A 19736-nucleotide genomic window follows, 5' to 3' on the forward strand; every position below is an offset into this window, starting at 1 on the left:
TTTTAAAAAAACACCATTCAGGGAATTGCAAACTTTTTCACACAAGCTGAGAAATGAGAATATTAGCTCTATACTTGAAACAGTCTGGATGTGTAGCCTTTACCAAAGTCTTGTTTTATGTTTGGTAGAAAAAGAAAAGTCTGGTAGAAAAAGAAAACTCTACCCACAAGACCTTTGTTTTTTCATTGGTGACCTTCCTTGACCTTCCTTGATGTCCTCAAGGTAGAGAGAATTAGTGGAAAGATGCTAAGCTGCTGTTGTTGTACAGATGTTTGGTCCAGTAACCAAAGTGCTTGTTGGCTAAATAAAATGACTTTGTCCCTATTGAAAGCTGCTTTCCCTTTCATGTGCTTCCCCCCAGCATAGTGTCAGGGTGTCCCTGCTCCTGACAGCCCTATAGACAGGCCAAGGGTAAAAAAGGGTAAAGCTGCTGCTGTTTAGCTCTTCTAGGCTTCAAACATTGCATCCGTTGGCCTCTCGGCAGCTGTGGGCCTTTTGTGCCAATTCAAAATCCCCCCCCTCTCCAGATAGACATTGGATTAATTCTTACTGAGGAAGAACAGAAGTGGGCTGAATAGGGTGAGAGTCTAAGTGATGAGAGGAGGTGATAAGGTGAGTGGTATTTATAGGCTCTGGCCTGAATGCAGCACACACAACAGATGAAAGAAGATGCTCTAGAGAAGAAGAATGTTCTTCTGCAGTATAAGTCTCTAGAGATTCTCAGTCATCCAGGTCATGATGCTTTTTCAGGAAGCAACTAGACTTTCTTGTGTTATTTTCTTTGAAGATGTTTTGCTTCTCATCCAAGAAACTTATTCAGCTCTGACAAGATAGTGGGGAATGGAAATGTTCTGCTACAGTGGAGGGAGGGGAGCAATGTTTCCACAAAATTACTCAAGTCAGGTCTTTTTTTTGTGACATGAGGAGATGCTTCTGTTTGCCTGTTGCTGATGAATTTACTTCACCTGAAATACAGTTCAGGGAGTGCTCTGTCTGCTACCTGCTACAGATAAAAGTTATCATATTGGAAATGCTGTCATGCTTTGGGGCTAAAAATGAAACTACATCAGCTCTGGAGGGACAGCAGATTTCAAGTCCCTCATGAGGTGAGCTGAATAGCTTTTGGTAGTTTGGTAGCTGGCTTCTGAGTATTTTGAAGACTGAAATGAGTTGTAGCTGAAAGTTACAGTATTGCATTTTTTTTAAAATTGAAGAGGATATCTGTAGCCCAAGGTCGAACTCTACTTGGTGTTGGAAATCTGAGCTTGGTAGTTTGTTGCAGCAGCAGTGAATTTCAGCAGGTTCTGACCAGTTCTGGGGAACCGGTAGCAGAAATTTTGAGTAGTTTGGAGTACCAGCAAATGCTCCCTCTGACTGGCCCACCCCCATCTATTCTCTGCCTCCTGAGTCCCAGCTGATCGGGAGGAAATGGGGGATTTTGCAGTAACCTTCCCCTAGGAGTGTGGAGGAAATGGAGATTTTGCAGTATCCTTCCCCTGCCACGCCCACCAAGACACACCCACAGAACCATTAGTGAAAAAAAATTGAATTTCACCATTGGTTTGCAGACATAAATAACATCATCCGTGCACTAATGATGTTACCTAGTCAGATAGTGAAACATTTGCAAATGAACATCCAAGCTCAGTGTAATTTTCTGTTTACAAGAATCACTCCTCTTTATTTGGAAAACAGACAGGTGAGCAAGGCAAACATCACCTGCTAAGAGGTGTTTCAAGATGTGGACAACAATGATGGCATTCCCATTCAACACATCTGAGGAAGATCTGATGGGATAAGATTGGACTTCAGCCATTGTTTCTGAAGGTGACCACTTTTATTTTAGAGAACCAGCATTTCAAGCGATTAAAAATATTCACCAAGTGTTTTGGGAGGCTGATATAAATAAAACACATTCTTAAGTCAGTAGTATAATAATCAACTGCTGTGTGAAAGATCCTTGCTGGTAGTCTATGGCTGTTGAAATTCTAGAATATTACCATTGACTTGGCTTCAGAAGGGAAAATGAGGCAGGTATACACTCTGGTTTTATGACAATTCACCATGACCAGCTCGCAATGGCCAAGTTGCCGTGGCCAACTAGCTGTGGACAACTCAGCATGGGACAGCTTGCCATGGCCACCTTGCCATGGGACAACTCATTGCAGAACAAGAGTTACTCTTAACATCAAAGAAATGGTGGAATGGAAACACTAAAGAAAGGATGCAAAAGGAGGGACAAAATGAAACGTGAATGACAAAAATTAAAATATTTGTATTTATTTTAAATAATTAATTGAAATTGTTAAATTATCAGGCATGGAGTTGACCCATGTCGAGTTGGCTGTGTTAAGTTATCCTGAAGCAAGTTGGCCATAGTGAGTTGACTGCAACAAGTTGGCTGCAGTAAGTTGTCCCAATCTGTACACTCCAACTTTTCCAAGACAGTCTTTCCCCCTTCTGTTCCCACATTCCCTAACCCTAACTTTAAACTTTGGTGGCAAGGAAGAATTTCCTGAGGATATACTGAAGTCAACAAAGCTTTTTCCTACAGGAGGACTGGGACCTTCAGTTTTTTCCCTCCACTAAATCTGTCTTGATTCAATTTCAACTTCACAGAGTTCCTTCCCAGCTCAGTCCATGTTGCTGTCATTTTTTGCTTTCCTTTCCCCTCACAGGATTTATTTTATGATGACAAAATAAAGCAATGAAGACTGAATTGGCCATTCTGAGAGGGCACCCATAGGTCCCCAATTCCCATCTTTCCACATGTTCAGGAAAGTAGAGACCCCTGAGGGTTGGAGGGGAAAGGAGAAGAGGGAATTCTCCAACTGCTACCTTATAATTGCTCCATGTTAAACTGTGTGAAGATGAACCCACAGCAGGCACCTGTTGCTCAGGAGCAATGAAGCTGTGGATGCACCACAATTTATCCTTTTAGCTCAATGACAGGAGGGAAGCGATTAAGATGACTGCGAGGAGCAGTCTTTGAAGAAGATCTTGAGATGCTGCTGAGCTATTCCATCCAGATGCTGCTGAGTTAATCCAGCTATTTTCAAGAATGATTTAATCCATAATCACTACATCACATAATGATGCATTGGCCTTTCACCGTAGTTAAATGTTTAAACATTTTAAATTTTAAATAAACATGCAAATGATACACATGACTTGTTTCCTAAATTCATGGTACCGTATATGATTTTCATTTTACATTTTAAGACTACCACTCTTTTTGCCCTTAGCATTCTCTTAACCAGCCATATATATCCTATAGGAAAGGATGCCCATTTGCTTCCTTCTGTCCAGGAGAGGTCCGTGTTCTTGCAGTTTTGAATTTTCTTCAGTTCTTCTTCTTCAACCGCTTGTTAAGTCTGCTCTTGCTGAGCTGTAGATTGCTAGTTCAAAACAAATTGCAGTTTAACCATTTAGCTACATGGAAGCAAGAGACCTAATTAATCATGATGTCCAAATGTCTCCTGCTTTTGGAGCTGCTTCAAATTTTTGCATTCCTTCTTGGCCACTTGAAAAGCTTCTGTGTTACTCTTAACTTCTTTGAAGCAGCCCTTATTGAATTTAAATGTATTCACTCACCCGTGATTGCTGCCAAAAAGCCCTTGTCTGTGCTTGCTACTTGTTTGTGTGTTGGTGGTGGTGGTGGTGGGGGAGAGATCTAATGTTTAAACTTCTCCATCCCTCTAGCTTCCGTGCTTTATTCCAATCTCATCTGGATGCTCCAGTTGGGAAAACCTAATAGTCACCCTTTTCTTCTCTCCTGGGGATAGCATCTGAACCTATAGGAATAGAAAGTCTTTAACAGTACAAAGTTCTCGAGCAACTTTATTCCAAAGAGTCCTGTAGATACCAAATAGCAATGCTGCAACCAAAGTGTGCACTGCAGACGTCCTTGCTTTTAAATACCAAATTAGGAACAGTTGTGCCTTCTTTTTGATTCATTGTTAAAATAATCTGTGGGTTGCTACTTGGCTGGATGCGAAGCATAAAAGTTGCTGATGTCTGGTAATAGGTTTTTTCCCCCCACTCCCTCCTCTTTGCTCTCAGAACTAAAGGAAACTTATGAATAATGCAGCTTCAGGGAGCAATGGTATTAATGAATGCACAAACCCTTTGGTCTAGTGAAGCCAGAACGTCACCCAATGCCTTTGCCAGTGGAGAACGTTAATCAGGTCCCCCTCTCCACCTCTCATAACCATTGGACCTTGTCCCCGTAACCGTTAGGTTAATAAAACAGGACTTTGGAATTGGGGGGGGGGGGAGGTAAACATCCATCCTAGAATGTGGTACAGTTTATTTGTTATGCTATGTGAAAGAGGCTGGAAAAGCCATAGTAAATTGAACTTGGAAATTCAAGGGAGATTGTAGCCCCTTTTAAAACCACCCTTTGTCAGGAAGGGCCTTAACTACTTTCTTCTTTCATTTTTTCCTCTTCCCTCTCCTCCCCCTGCCTTTGCCTCTCTTTAGTCATCGTATTTCCAAGAAACCTTTTGATTTTTGTTTCTCCAACACGACCAAAACCAATAAAATCCTAAGCAGGAAATGGCTACAAATTCCTTGAACTCCTTCTCCAGGCAAGATATGCTAACAAATCCCTGGTAATGATGATGATGAGAGAGCGAGAGAATAAAGAAACTGCTTCTTAAGCAGTGGTGGCCTCCTTAACTAACTACTATCCAGTCCCCATGCCCATTTTCCATTGCCTCCCATCGGCTGCTTTCTGGACCAGCACCAAGAGCTGTATGAAATTAACCAAAGAAGTATGATCTCCTGGAGAAAGAACTCAGAGGCAACTATTGTAATGTTGAGCAGTAGGGAAGATTCAGGGGTGGGCTTCAAAAATTTCAGCAACGAATTCTCTGCCCGGTTGCTGGGTGGGCCTGGCCATGGTGGGCATGGCCTAGCTGTCCTCCTGCACCACAGTGGGGGGGGGGCATTTTCATCTTTTCCAAGCTCCAGAGGCTTTCCTTGAGCTTCTGGGAGGGTGAAACCTCTTCACTTGGGCTCAAGAGCCCCTCCGGAGGCTGGAAATGAGCCCATTTCTGCCCTTTTGGAACTTCAGGAGGCCTGTTTCCCCCCTCCCTGAACCTCTGCAGTTCACATCCAAAACCAGTTACGTGGAGACTCCTGAGAGAGGCAGGGTGGTGGGGCGGGGCCATCCAGGGGTGGGATTTGGAAGTTCTCTGAACTGGCCATAATGTTAGGGTTCTTCTAAACCTGGGCGAATCCATAGTAGCCCACCACTGGGAAGTCCCTGCCTGTTTCATTCTTCCTGGAATAAACCAAGAAGGACAGATCCCCAAAGAAATGTTTGTTATACCTCTATCCGTTTAAATGGAACAATCCTTACTTGGAATATCATAGACCAGCCTTTTCTTCAAGAATGTGCTTGGAAGCAAGAGCCTGTACTGAGAGAGAGAGAGAGAGAGAGAGAGAGAGGGAGGGAGGGAGGGAGGGAGGGAGGGAGAGGGAGGGAGGGAGGGACGGAGGGAGGGAGGAGGGAGAGAGGGGGAGAGGGAGAGGAAGACATGTCATATCGCAGAGCCGGCTTAGTAGCTTTTCAGGCCAAGGTGAGGTCCGCATGAGGTTTGGGTGACATACTAAGGGCTTGTTGAAAGTAAGCAGGGTTAGGACAAAAGATGTACTGTAGTTGATATACATGTTGTTGAAGTTGATTAAAACCTTATGGTGTTATATTTTCCTTTTTGCCTCATGAAAGGCTACAGGTAGAGGACTATATTGAACCCCAGGCTTCTAATAATCCTGTGTAAAGTCCTCTAAAAGTGTCTTGCCAATTATGAGCTGCCTCCAGGCATTGAGTGATTGGACTAGATGATATAGCAAATTTTGAAGAGGGGAAGTTGCTTCATGTTTGTTCAGCGGCTGGGTAGGAGACGCAGACAAACCAGATTACACACAGTAATGTATTTATTTTATTTATCTGTTTAATGTTTATATACCACTATATTCCAGTATGACTTTGCTGGTTTACCAATATCACAAAGCAATAAAAGCACAGCTAAGGAATGCAAATAATTAAATCATAAATAACTCATCCAGTCCCAGCAGTGTGAATCGAAGCCCTAGTGCAGTGTTAAATGCTAGAAGGAAAATGAAATAAAAATGCTAGGGGTTCTTGCTATGTCCAAGAATACAATACAATAGCAGAGTTGGAAGGGACCTTGGAGGTCTTCTAGTCCAACTCTCTGCCTAGGCAGAAAACCCTATACCATTCCAGACAAATGGCTATCCAACATCTTCTTAAAGACTTCCAATGTTGGGGCATTCACAACTTCTGGAGGCAAGCTGTTCCACTGATTAATTGTTCTAACTGTCAGGAAATCTTTCCTCAGTTCTAAGTTGCTTCTCTCCTTGATTAGTTTCCACCCATTGCTTCTTGTTCTACCCTCAGGTGCCTTGGAGAATAATTTGAGTCCCTCTTCTTGTGGCAGCCTCTGAGATATTGGAACACTGCTATCTGTCTCCCCTAGTCCCCTCTTTTCATTAAACTAGACATACCCAGTTCCTGCAACCCGTTCTTCATATGTTTTAGTACTCCAGTCCCCTAATCATCTTTGTTGCTCTTCTCTGCACTCTTTCTAGAGTCTCCACATCTTTTCTACATCATGATGACCAAAACTGAATGCAGAATTCCAAGTGTGGCCTTACCAAGGCATTATAAAGTGGTATTAACACTTCACATGATCTTAATTCTATCCCTCTGTTTATGTAGCCTAGAACTGTGTTGGCTTTTTTGGCAGCTGCTACACACTGCTGGCTCATATTTAAATGGTTGTCCACTAGACTCCAAGATCCCTCTTACAGTTACTACTATTGAGCAAGGTACCATCTATACTTTACCTATGCATTTCGTTTTTCTTGCCTAAATGTAGAACCTTACGCTTTTTCACCATTGAATTTCATTTTATTAGATAGTGCCCAATTGTCAAGTTTGTCAAGATCCTTCTGTATCTTAAGCCTATCTTCTGGAGTGTTGGCTATTCCTGCCAGCTTGGTGTCATCTGCAAATTTGATGAGTTCCACATTTATTCCCTCATCCAATCATTGATGAGATGTTGAAGAGTACTGGGCCTAAAACAGAGGCTTGGGGTACTCCACAGCATACTTCCCTCCATGTAGATGTAATAGCAATAGCAGTAGACTTATATACCAGCTTCATTAGGGCTTTCAGCCCTCTCTAAGCGGTTTACAGCGAGAGTCAGCATATTGCCCCCAACAATCTGGGGGTCCTCATTTTACCCACCTCGGAAGGATGGAAGGCTGAGTCAACCCTGAAGTTCCATTGAACTTCCAATGTAGTTCATTGAGCACTACACATTGAATGCAGTTGGTCAGCCAGTTATGAATCCATCTGGTGGTGGCTATCCAACCCACATTCTTCTACTTTATCTAGTAGTAGGTTATGGTCTACTTATCAAATGCCTTACTGAAGTCCAAGTAAACTATATCGACAGCATTCCTCTGGTGCACTAATTTTGTCACTTTTTCAAAGAATGCAATAAGACTAGTCTCACATGATCTGTTTTTGACAAACCCATGCTGGCTTTTGGCTATTACTTTGTTTACTTCTAGGTGTTCGCTAATTCGTTGCTTGATTATTTTTTTCCAGAATCTTTCCTGGTATTGAGGTCAGGCTGATAGGTCTATAGTTTCCTGGATCTATTTTTTTTTTCCTTTTTTGAAGATGGGAACCACATCAGCTCTTTTCCAGTCCTCTGGCAGTTCTCCGGTGCCCCAAGATCTCTGAAAGATATAGTTCAGTGGTTCTGAGATCTCATTTGCCAGTTCCTTCAGAACCCTGATGTGTAATCTGTCCGGTCCTGGTGATTGAACTCATCTAGGATAGACAGGTGCTCACTTACAATTTTCTTCCCTATTTCAATTTGTGTTCCTAATCTGATTTTTGTGATGCTGTTTTGATAGGTTTTATATTCCTTTGTGCAAAGACAGATGCAAAAAATGAGGTTAAATGGTTCTGCTTTCTCCCTGTTGCTTGTCACCTTCTTGCCACTTTCTCCCAGCAATGGACCAATTGTTTCCTTAACCTTTTTCTTGTTTTTAACATGCTGGAAGAAGCTTTTTTTTGTTATTTTTTTACTTTTTTGGCAAGCCTTTCTTCATTGTGAGCCTTAGCTTTCTTACTTCATCTTTACAGGCTCGGGCTATTTGCTGATATTCTGCCTTGGAAATGTCCCCCTCTTTCCACTTTTTATACTTAACTTTGTCACAGACAGGAATTATCAACCTACACTTTGCTTATTGATAGAAAGGTATCTTGAAATATCTGAAGAGCTGCATCCTGTGCTTCTCCTGCTCTTTTCTCTGGATGTGCTTATGCCTTCCAAAAGCTTTTTGCCTCAGTACCGAGTTCCCCAAAGAAGGACAAACTACCTGCAAATAACAGCTTGCTTTCTCTTTGACTCATTTAGTACTTGTGGTACTACATCTGTTATGACAGTCTGGAGGTAAGATTAAAGACCAATGAGAAGAGATCTGTTATGGTGATGGAGGATGCAAGTCTTGAATGTGAAGCTCTACATAGTGCAATATTCAACTGAGTAAATGATTTCCTAAATAGTTTTATAGCAGGCCAGAGATGCTTGAAACTTAACTCAAACACCATTGGGTGTAGCAAAAAGTTAATTGATCTGGTGGTTGAGTCTCAATCTTTGCTAAAGGATGGGTGTCTGAGAAAAGACAACAGATAGATAATATGCATATTGATTGGATGTAGGGAAACTAGAGACAGTTTAATGTTTATTTTCACCTATGTGGGTAAAAAGATCATGGAAATATGCCATTCTGATCCCTGATTGAGCAGAATGGATGTGTAGAAGTAAGTTGCCTCAAGGTATACAATGCATGAGATGCATTTATTGCCTTGGCAAGATGCCAGGTGAGTGCAAAGGAATAAAAGCTTGCTTGATTCAGCATTTTGGCAGTTGATTGAAAATTGTATTGTGGAATCAGTCTTGTGAATATACATCAAAAAGAGAGACAGTCTCTCTCTTTGCCCCCCCCCCTTTTTTCTCCAGAACAGGAGGGTTTTGAAATCCAAGTTTATATTACTTTTCTACAAATGCCCAATAGGCTGTGGATTCCCATGGAATATTAAAAAGTCAACCCAGTTCCAGGTATGGAGCTATGGGACTTCAGGAGTGATAATCTGCACTGGTATGTGGGAAAGACCTTGAGAACGGGGTGCAGAGACTGTCTAGGAAATGGCCAGATAAGAGATAGCATAGCCTGCAGCTGGTTGTGTGGAGGGGAGGGCAAGAGGCTCAGAAATGTAGCTTTACCATAGAGTAGAGTTAGCTTATCTGGTCATGTTTCCTGTCTTGTTTTCCTGTCTTGTTTTCCCGGGAAATCTGACATAACTGCAGTCAGGTCAAGATTCTCAAATGGCAGAATGAACTCAGTAGCTGATGCGTGGGTTAGAACAAGGGAATCTATTTGGTACTTATACATGCTAACTTTTAAGTACAAAATACATTACTATTATTTTTTTGAATAGTTTCATACAAGTTAAGTTGGATATGTAAATTATTTTTTAATAGTTCTGTGGTTCCTTCAGCTTTTCTTTACATACACACATACAAACACATATTTATTAAATTATATGCCATCCATCTTATTAGGAATACACAGACATACACACCACACACAAAACCAGTTGGCAGTTCCTGTTCTACCACCTATATTACAGGGTCACTTATCGGGCATCCACCCTGTAATTCCAGTGTGTGTGTGAGAGAGAGTTTGCACAATCTCTGTTCCCATGCAGTGATTAAAAATTTTAAAATGCAAAATAATTTATATAGTACAAGTGCCTGGCTATGAAGTGGAGAGGTCAGTAATTATGTTACTCAGACTTTCCTTCCTTCTTTCAGAAACAACACAACCCATCAGTTTGACCATGGGAACCGAATGGGCAGAGAATTTAATCTGTTACATTCTTGCATAATTGGAAATAAAATGAAGATGAATACTTGAATAAAGGATTTAACTTATATACCGCTTCACAGTGCTTTACAGCACTCTCTGAGCAGTTTACAAATGTCAGCATATTGCCCCCCAAAATCTTACTCCTCATTTTACTAACCTTGGAAGGATGAGTCAACCATGAGCCAGTCAGGATCAGACTCCTTTCTGTAGGCAGTTAGCCTGCAATACTGCACTATGGCTCATACTATATATGAGCTGCGGTGGCATAGTGGTTAGAATGCAATACTGCAGGCTACTTCTGCTGACTGCCAGCTATCTGGAATTTGGCAGTTCAAATCCCACCAGACTCAAGGTTGACTTAGCGTTCTATCCTTCCAAGGTTGGTAAAATGAGGACCCAGACTGTTGGGGGACAATATGCTGACTCTCTAACTGCATAGAGAGGGATGTAAAGCACTGTAAAGTGGTATATAAGTCTAAGTGCTATTGCTATTCTAAACCTGCACCACCATGGCTCTTACATGTAAATGATCATTATCTGCATTATAATAATGAAGTTGATGGCCTTTGAATTGTGGTTTTGGCTAGTACTAGACATTTATTTTTTCTCTGACTAAAAGAATGCTGAATGCTGCTGGCCATTGTAGGATTTGCTTCCTATCAAGGTATCTTTGATAGTTTATAAAAAGCAAAAGGAGATAGGCTATGATTATATAGCTGAGTTACAAACAAATGTAGCATCCAGTTGGCAAAATGGAGTACTTGTCATGGACAGTCTTGGTTTTTTTCAGGGTTCACCCCCCCCATTCCTTGAAAGTATCTTCAGTTAGGATAATTCTGTTTTTCTAGTCTTATGTCCCTAGGAGGACAAAACAAAAATATCTGAACACAGTGAATCAGTAAGACTCTGGATAGCCCTTCAAGGAAGATCAGACTAGGAATCCAATGTTACATGGGTCAGCACTACTTTTATTCTAAAGCTATAGTAATAGAATCTTGCAAGTCTGAATGTACTTCTTTTTTCACTACCTTTATCTTTCAAGTGAACTAGGGAAAGTTTTGTTGGGATATTTACTCAAGATACATTCCTGCCCCAAACTCAGTTCCCTTTTATGTGATCTTTGTTTTGGAAGGTGCATTTCCTCCTGTCCCTCAAGGCTGTTCCTTCTACCCTCTATAATATGTGATTTCATCAACATGGACTGCCAGCCTTCTTTTAAGAATTTCTTTATGACTACTGTGTCAATTGATTTTCAAGACTGCTTCTTAGATAATTTTTGGATAGTTTTCTGACCCCACTTCAATATGCTCCTTTTATTTTTCTAAATTATATCTAAGAAGCAACTGATGGCACTTTGATTCACTGCTGCTGGGAATACATGTGCAAGACTCTTCAAAGAGAAACAATGGAACAAAACTTTTTGCATGTTCTGAAAATAGTTTGAGCTTGGAACAGGTTGGACAACCTATTGCAGTTAGAACATGTCAGTTTCAAAATATTTTTGCTCTCCTCTAGATTGGAGGTCAGTGATGAAAGTTTTGCCATTTTTACAGCTGTAAACCCTGCATCTTATTCCTCATTTTATTCCTTGGATGGAGAAGAAGATCCTATCATTTTTTTCACTGTGAAACTGAACAAGGAAACAGTAGATTACCCAATGGGTGACTAATATTGGAGAAACCTCAGAAGAAAAACAAGATGGATGGATTTGTAGATTTCTCAGATAAACAAGTGGCCATATCTTCTGGTAGCCATTTCCTTAAAAAAATGGAAAACAGAAAATGACTCATGCATTTATATCAGATCCACTCTTTTACCCTGTCGTTAATCTGCTGTTGAGTTGCATGTGCTTCTATCCACCCTGGATTTTCTGTAAGAAAATCCTCAACATGGATTGTTTCTGCATACTACTTGCCACAGTTTTAAGTGGTTACAGTAGAAATCAGTCGGGCGTGTGCTCCTGTTATTCGCTTGTGCTGTTGTGTGTCGCATGTCCACCTTATTGTTGTAAGCTTGATATAGTCGCAGCATGTAGAGCACTTTCATCCAGTGCCCTCTTTCATAGCAAAGTCCTTACTGCTCAATTTTCTTTATTGAGAAATGTCAACAAATTAGAGGAGAATCCCTCTGGGCAGACAAAATGCTGTCACAAAAGGTGTTAGCCTTTCTGTGTTTGGATTACCACATGGCCACCTGTCAACTGCCTTGGTGCCTTCTCAGTCTCTGAACTCTTCTTCACATCAGAACAAGGTGGCATTTTTCTTGAGGAACTTGTTTCCTCCACTCAAGGTTTTTCTGTGTTTAGACTAAAGAACTTTGGAGATTAGAACTGTCTGAGCAGAATACTAAATTTAGGAAGACTAAGTAGCTAATGGGCAAAGAAGATTAATTATTTGGCAGGCTAAGTACATTGCTGCACCTAAGCCAGCATCTTGTGGAGGAAATCTTAAACCACATAGCCTGTTACTGTCTGAGGCTCATCCATTGGTTCTGTAGAATAGTTCTGCTTCTCCTGCCAGAACATTGCCCAGTTAGTCTTAGAGCTTCTTTGTTGATTCTGTTTCATGGCCACACTTTTATACTTTTTAACCATTTGAAGAGCGTCTGGTCCAGCTGATCAACTAGCAAAACTAGAGATGGCAATACATTGGAGGATTGACGCATGCCAATGATATAAACCAGGGGTGTCAAACTTGATTTCATTGAGGGCCGCATTAGGGTTGTTTTTCACTTTGGGAGGGGGTGTGGTCAGGATGGGCATGGTCAGGGTGGGCATGGTCAGGGTGGGCATGGCCAGCTCAACATCACATAGCCTTCCCAAGTTCCATTTTTACTGGCAGAGGCATTGCAGGCCAGTCCGCTGTTTCTAGGGTGGCCCTGTGGGCCAGATCTAAGCATCCTGCATGCCGAATCCTTGAGTTTGACACCCCTGATATAAACAGAATTGAATTACATACCAGAAACCAGAGCCAAGTTAGGTGGTTCTGCCTCATATTCCCCCGCATTTTGGTATTCCTCCTCCTTTCCTTTCCTCCCTCCCTTATTCATTCCTGTCTTGTTCTTCTTACACATAAATTAACTTACCAATATCCTACCATTTTGCAAGAGTATTCTTTAAATGGCACAGAGTTTGGGATTCTGAAGGTACATTCAATGATCCTGAGAGCTGCTTGTGGGCCTAAGCTTGCAGATTACTTATCTCAGACCTAAAATACAATGCCTGTCAGCCATAGACATTTGGATCGCCCCAATTTAGGGAAGATCTGATCAAAATCCCCCAAAGAAAGAACAGACAGCATCTGTGTATATGCATTAATATATATATATATATATATATATATATATATATGTATGTATGTATGTATGTATGATGTATGTATGTATGTATGTGTGTGTGTGTATATATATATATATATATATATATATATATATATATATATATATATATATATATATATATATATACACAAAAAAAATATTCTGCTTTCTTATTGCTACACTGTGTTATTCCCCATAAGGCAACTCAGCTGAAACTAATTCTGAACATTTATCTTTTCCCAATAAAATATCTGTGGATATATCCATGCAAACACACAAGAGAGAGACACACCACACACACACACACACACACACACACACAAACAACACATACACACACAAACACACACACAGAGTTGTGCCTGTGAAGTTTGACCTATCTACCCATCCATCCCTGAAGCCACACTTTAAAAAAAAGTAAAATCAGAACAAAAAACAACAAATCCTTTTCAACTATGATTAATTTCCTGTAAAAATAATGCATAATATTAAAACATTTCAATATCTCAATCTAGCCTGCAAGCCTGGGATTTTCTGGTTATCTCCTATTCAAATCCTAACCAGCTCAGTCCTGCTGAGCTTCTGAAATTAACCCAGGGTGAGTCAGGTACTGTTGCTATTACTATCTGGTGGTTGTATGTAGGTGCTCTTTCTTTTGTGTGCATGTCCCAGGAACACACAATTTCTGTGCCATTGTGCACCTCTTGGTACAACATTGAGAATTTTGATCCATTGTGGTGGCTAATTAAAAGCCAGTTTCATGTAGTGGTTATTAAGGCAGAAAGGCTGGAAATAAGGAGACCAGGAGTTCTAGTCCTGCCTTAGGAACAAAGCCAGCTGGGTGACCTCAGGCCATTTCCTTTCTCTCGGCCCTAAAAAGAAAGCAAAGGCAAACCACTTCTGAAACCTTGCCAGGAATACTGCAGGGACTTGTCCAGGCAGTCACCAGGAGTCAGCACTGATGCAAAGGCACACCGGAACAAAAACAAAGCACATACCAGCCATTCTCTACTCATAGACAGAGAGAAACACATTAATGCAGACACCTGTATTTCATTCCTCCTAGCGCAAATTATGGAAATATCAGTGGTTTTGCTGTTTAGCTCAGCAGCTTGTGTCTTGGTTGTTGTTGTTGTTGTGTGTGAGAGAACTCCTGTTCAGTCCTTACAAACATGATTAAAATTCAGTAGGGAGGCAGTTCTACCTAAAACTAATCTCCAAGGCCCTCTAGACTCAACAGCGATATCTGCAATCCTTTGCCTCTCCACTCTTCCACTTCTTCTTCAAAAGAATCCTCTATGCTTCTTTGCAAATGCAGATGTCCTTCCTCAATTCATAGCTAATGATTTGCTTCAAAATTAAAGGTTAAAGAGCCGCCGTGGCACAGTGGTTAGAATGCAGTACTGCAGGCTACTTCTGCTGCCTGCCGGCTGCCTGCAACCAGGCTCAAGGTTGACTCAGCCTTCCATTCTTCTGAGGTGGGTAAAATGAGGACCCAGATTGTTGGGGACAATATGCTGACTCTGTAATCTGCCTAGAGAGGGCTGTAAAGCACCGTGAAGCAGTATATAAGTCTAAGTGCTATTGCCATTGCTGTTTGCTGATTGATTGGTTAAAAAATATAATTAGCATCTTCACATTTTAAGAATAGGTGTAGTAGCCTCTTCCTCTGTACCCGTGATGGCAAACCTATGGCATGTGTGCCATAGGTCGCATGCGGAGCTGTATTTGCTGGCATGGCACCCATCAGTTCAGCGCGCGTGTGCGTGCCACACAGCTGTTTTTCACCCTTCCGGAGGGCTGGCAGAGGCCGTTTTCACACTCCCCAGCCTCCAGAGGCTCTCCTGAAACCTGGAGAGGGCAAAAAACAGCCCCAATGGGCCAATTGGAAGTTCGGAAATGATCTGTTTCTGGCTTCTGAAGGGCCTCTGGGGGGAGGGGCGTTTTTGTCCTCCCCAGGTTCAGGAAAGCCTCCGAAGCCTGGGGTGGGGTCAGGTGAGCATGCACAGGTGGGTAGGGAGGATTGAATTGGGGTGGGCATGCATGCAATTTTGGCAATTGCTGGAATTGGGGGGGGGAAATGGGCCTCCTGGAAAAAGATTTGTCATCACTGCTCTATACAAAGTAATACATAAAGCAACTCAAAAAATTGGTACCCATATTTTAGGCTTTCTAACTTGATACTGTTCAGGTTTATGAATGTTGCAACCTAGATTTCTGGATAGCAACAGGGCAGGAAAGACTGATCAGAACCAAAGCAATGGCTGTAAATTTCTAGATGTGATAAATCAGCTGTTTGGTGACTCCTTGTTATTCTTTCCAGTATGTAAGAAATTTGGAATGTCAGAGGGAAATTCCATCCTACAGTTAGGTCATAACTTTTGGCCCATTTAATCTTTTTCTATTTAGAAGAGAACAAAAGAAAAGGTATTTGACTAGCGGTCAACAATATTGAAAACTTATTGTATTTCTAATCTACTCATGAATCTTGAGTTCTCTACATGGAATACAAGACAATATTTAACAAAATTCATAAAACAATAAAAGTGTAATATTTAATAATAGCATAGTGAAATGAATGTCTGTGTATGCCTTTGTGTTTCTTTGGTGAACAATGTTTAATCCATACAATGTTTTACTAGCTTTTAGTTTTTTGATATGGAGGGCAAGCGCAGACTGACTAAAGTAATAGTAGGGCAAATGTAAGGCAGAAAAAAGTAGGATAGAAAGAGAAAGACCCATTCATACCCCCCTCCTAAGTGGAACTCTCTTATCAGATGTTGCATTTATTAGCACTGTGAGATCTAATATCCCATTTGCCAATGTAATTCTTAAATCATTCATTTTTTAGCATGTTTGGCATACACGTTTCCCTTCACACCTTACTGGTAAATTTCAAATAAATCAAATATTTTCATCTGAATCTTTCAGGTATGTTTGGATATATTTGTCTTTGGGACTCTGTGAATTTGCCAAATGGTCAGTAGCAAGAATTGGCTAAACTGCCAATGGCAGGAATAGATAAAAACAAACAAACACACTTTTGAAGCAATGTCCTTATTTTTCTCATCAGTCTGCTAATTTCTTTCTTTCTTTGCAGGGAATTGATGCCAAGGACTCTTGATGGCCAGATCACCATGGAGAAGACGCCCAGCTACTTTGTCACTAAGGAAGCACCAGCTCGCATCTCCTCTATGTCAAAGGACACCAAGCTCATTGTGGTGGTGAGAGACCCGGTCACCCGAGCCATTTCTGACTACACACAAACCCTTTCCAAGAAGCCAGACATCCCGTCCTTTGAGAGCCTGACCTTCAAAAACAGGACTACGGGCCTGATTGATACCTCCTGGAGTGCCATCCAGATTGGCATTTATGCCAAGCACCTAGAAAATTGGCTCCTGTACTTCCCGCTTGGGCAAATCCTTTTTGTCAGTGGGGAGACTGATCAGTGATCCAGCAGGCGAGTTGGGCCGCGTCCAGGACTTTCTGGGCCTCAAGAGGATCATCACAGATAAACATTTCTACTTCAACAAAACCAAGGGGTTCCCATGCCTGAAAAAGGCTGAAGGCAGCAGCAAGCCCCACTGCCTGGGCAAGACGAAAGGACGGACCCATCCCGACATTGACCAGAAAGTAATACAAAGGCTGCGAGAATTCTACCGGCCCTTCAACATGAAGTTCTACCAGATGACTGGCCATGACTTTGGCTGGGATTGATGGCACTTCCCAGAGTCAATCCCGTCTTTCAGCTTCCTTTCCTCCTATACATGTAGATAGGTCTATATGTAAAATGTACAGAAATCTATTTTATAATAATTTTTTTTAATTCTTAAGCAATTAATTCACTAAGCTGCCTAACCCCACTGTAGCTCATAGCTGTCTTCTTGTTTAGTTTGAACATTCCATCGGGCTGAGTCTCGCCAGGTTCTTCATTGCCTGGCTTCAGCATGTGCTGGAAAGTGCTTCCAGGTATTTTCCCAGGAGAACTTTTAATATTAAAAAATAAATAAGGAGGGTGGGGGCTGTTGGTGAATAATGGTTAAGAGACAATGAGAAAAGCACAATCTTTATTATTATTATAATTATTATTATTCTTTGTTTTCCGATACGGGTACTAGGCATGTCAAAAACAATTTTGTACAAGGCCCTTCATATTGCATCTCTGGGCTTTTTCCCTTCCTAGATCAATCCACAAACATTTGTTTTTGTTAGCTTGGAAATAGCTCGGAAGTAAAAAAAACCACGATTAAACCTCAGGCAGTTGCTTTCATGGTTGGGCGTGGCATATGCACAGAAGGAAACACTCTCCAGCTATGGAGTTGTTACTGCCTCCTGTTTCCCATTTTAATTGATCAGATCTTAGCATTTCCCCTTAACTACAAAAGTTTTACGACACAGTAGACTTTCTATATGATTATGTACAGCTTATCTGATCTTTCATTTTTAACTTCTTCCTGCTGAAGAAATGTGAAGTGCTTACTTGGGAGACCAGAAATGACACAGTATTTAATTCTTTCAAGCTTAGTTTTCATCTGTTACAGAAGAAGAGTGTGAAGCCTCTGTTTGTTTTCTGAATCCCACTTTGATTTCTCACAATGACTGATCATTCCACAAGTGGCGTCCTATCCCATGCAACAAGCTAATACCATTAGCTCATTGCTACATTCAACCTGTATGTTGACTGTGGCAGTGAAATAAAGGCCTGTTTTTATGGGGCTTTATTTCCTCCCAAAAATAGTTTAAATATAAGCACAAAAACACAATACCGTTTGAAATTAATTCAGTTTCAGAGATGAGTGAACATTTTACAAGCTTGCTGAAAGATGCACTAGAGATGGATATTCAGGAAATGTAGTTTATCCAAACTTCATCAAATAATTCTACAAACCCTTAAGCTACTTTTTGTGTATATACCTAACAGCACTGTTCTGTGATATTCTACAAACCCTGTCAAGAGTGAGTTTTTTCAGGGTGCTCCCATCTGGCAGACAAAATCCATTGCATATTTAGAGAATTGGTAACTCTTTGTTCCATCAGAAATTTTGTTCTCCATAGGTGTGAGCCTGAGCGCATTATAATAGAGTCAAAATAAGTTCTTAAGGTCCCCAAGACAAATGTGAAGCAGAATGAATGGGATTATCACTTGTATTCTTATCTTAAGATAATTGGATATAGTAATGAATGAGAAAATTATTCTGGGGGATTCCTCAGAGGAAAGCATGGATAGCCATACCAATACATATGCAAACACACTGGCTGAAGGCATAGATTTTTCTGTAAATATTCATCCTTTACATTGGGCTTCTTGGTCTTGAGGAATTTACTACATCTTCTGACAGAATACAGGCTATAAGAAGAAAGACATTTGGATCGCCTTCTCATTAGAAGATGCAGCATATATGGTCACCCATATAGACATCCATTTAACTCTGATATTTATTTGATAAACAGATGACTTTTTCATATGGTCAATCCAACGGACATCCTTTGTTCTAGAGCATTGGAGTGAATTTTAATTTCTAGGCCTTATGTTTTCTATTTCAAAACTTTTTGATTTTTTGGGGGGATGAAACTGCTGAGCGTATGCTTGGACTTTCTGATCTCTGTTTTGGAATGGGTGAAGGATACTTTCCTAGTTGCATAAAGCATGATAGGTATGGTATCCACACACCTTGTTTTCTGTGTGTGTGCATTTTTTTGAGTGATGACATTGCCATCAATTCACTGTTATAATATTGAACTGCTAATCGTGGCTGATCAGCCCACTCAATGGAAACCTTCTGAAGCCAATTTATTGAAGAGGCCTTACCTAAATATTAAATAAAGTAGCCATGAGAGGCATATCATATGATATTTGAACTGCATAGATAGTAGCCTTCATACATATTGCCAATTTTTGTTCCATTTGCAAGATTTGGAGGTCTGGTTATACGTCTTTTCAACCTATAACATTAATTTATGGCTGAGTTCCATTCAGCACTGCAGTATGTCCTGATATTAGCAATTTTTTGAGTTTGCTATAACATGTTGTGGGTTAGAATGGTAAACTTGTAAAAGGAAACAAATGACGAGCAAAAACTGTAAATTGAATATTTTATGGTATGTACAACACAAATTAATTTTACACAGAGGTTTCTAGGAAAATGGAATTCTGATTCATACTATTTGAAGAAATAAAATATATTTTACCAAATCATGAAGACTATATCATTCCTTTTCATTGACAAATTAAAGCTGCCGCTATCTTTGTTTGGAAAACTTTGGAACACTATCTAATAAAGAAGACAATATTCTGGCTTGGAATACTGGATAGAAGAGCAACACAGAGCAACCCTCACATCATTGTTACTTTTATGACAAAAGTGTAGTTTCATGCCAGGATAGCTAGCATCCCAAAGATTTTGCAGTTCTTCTGCAGAAGAATGGAGTTGTCCTGC

At 40.7% G+C, this 19736-nt stretch overlaps 1 protein-coding gene across 1 annotated transcript in view; it reads left to right on the top strand.

The window, feature by feature from the left end:
• The window catches only part of LOC116503006 (heparan sulfate glucosamine 3-O-sulfotransferase 3B1-like), a 44454-nt gene extending 25101 nt beyond the window's left edge, over positions 1-19353 (top strand). The window contains 2 exon segments of the mRNA XM_032209092.1: positions 16400-16735; positions 16737-19353. Coding sequence (XP_032064983.1) covers positions 16400-16735; positions 16737-17016 — 616 coding nt within the window. The 3' untranslated portion in view covers positions 17017-19353.
• The last annotated feature ends 383 nt before the right edge of the window (positions 19354-19736 follow it).

The sequence above is a fragment of the Thamnophis elegans genome, chromosome 2 (genome assembly GCF_009769535.1).
Source record: "Thamnophis elegans isolate rThaEle1 chromosome 2, rThaEle1.pri, whole genome shotgun sequence".
Taxonomy (NCBI): domain Eukaryota; kingdom Metazoa; phylum Chordata; class Lepidosauria; order Squamata; family Colubridae; genus Thamnophis; species Thamnophis elegans.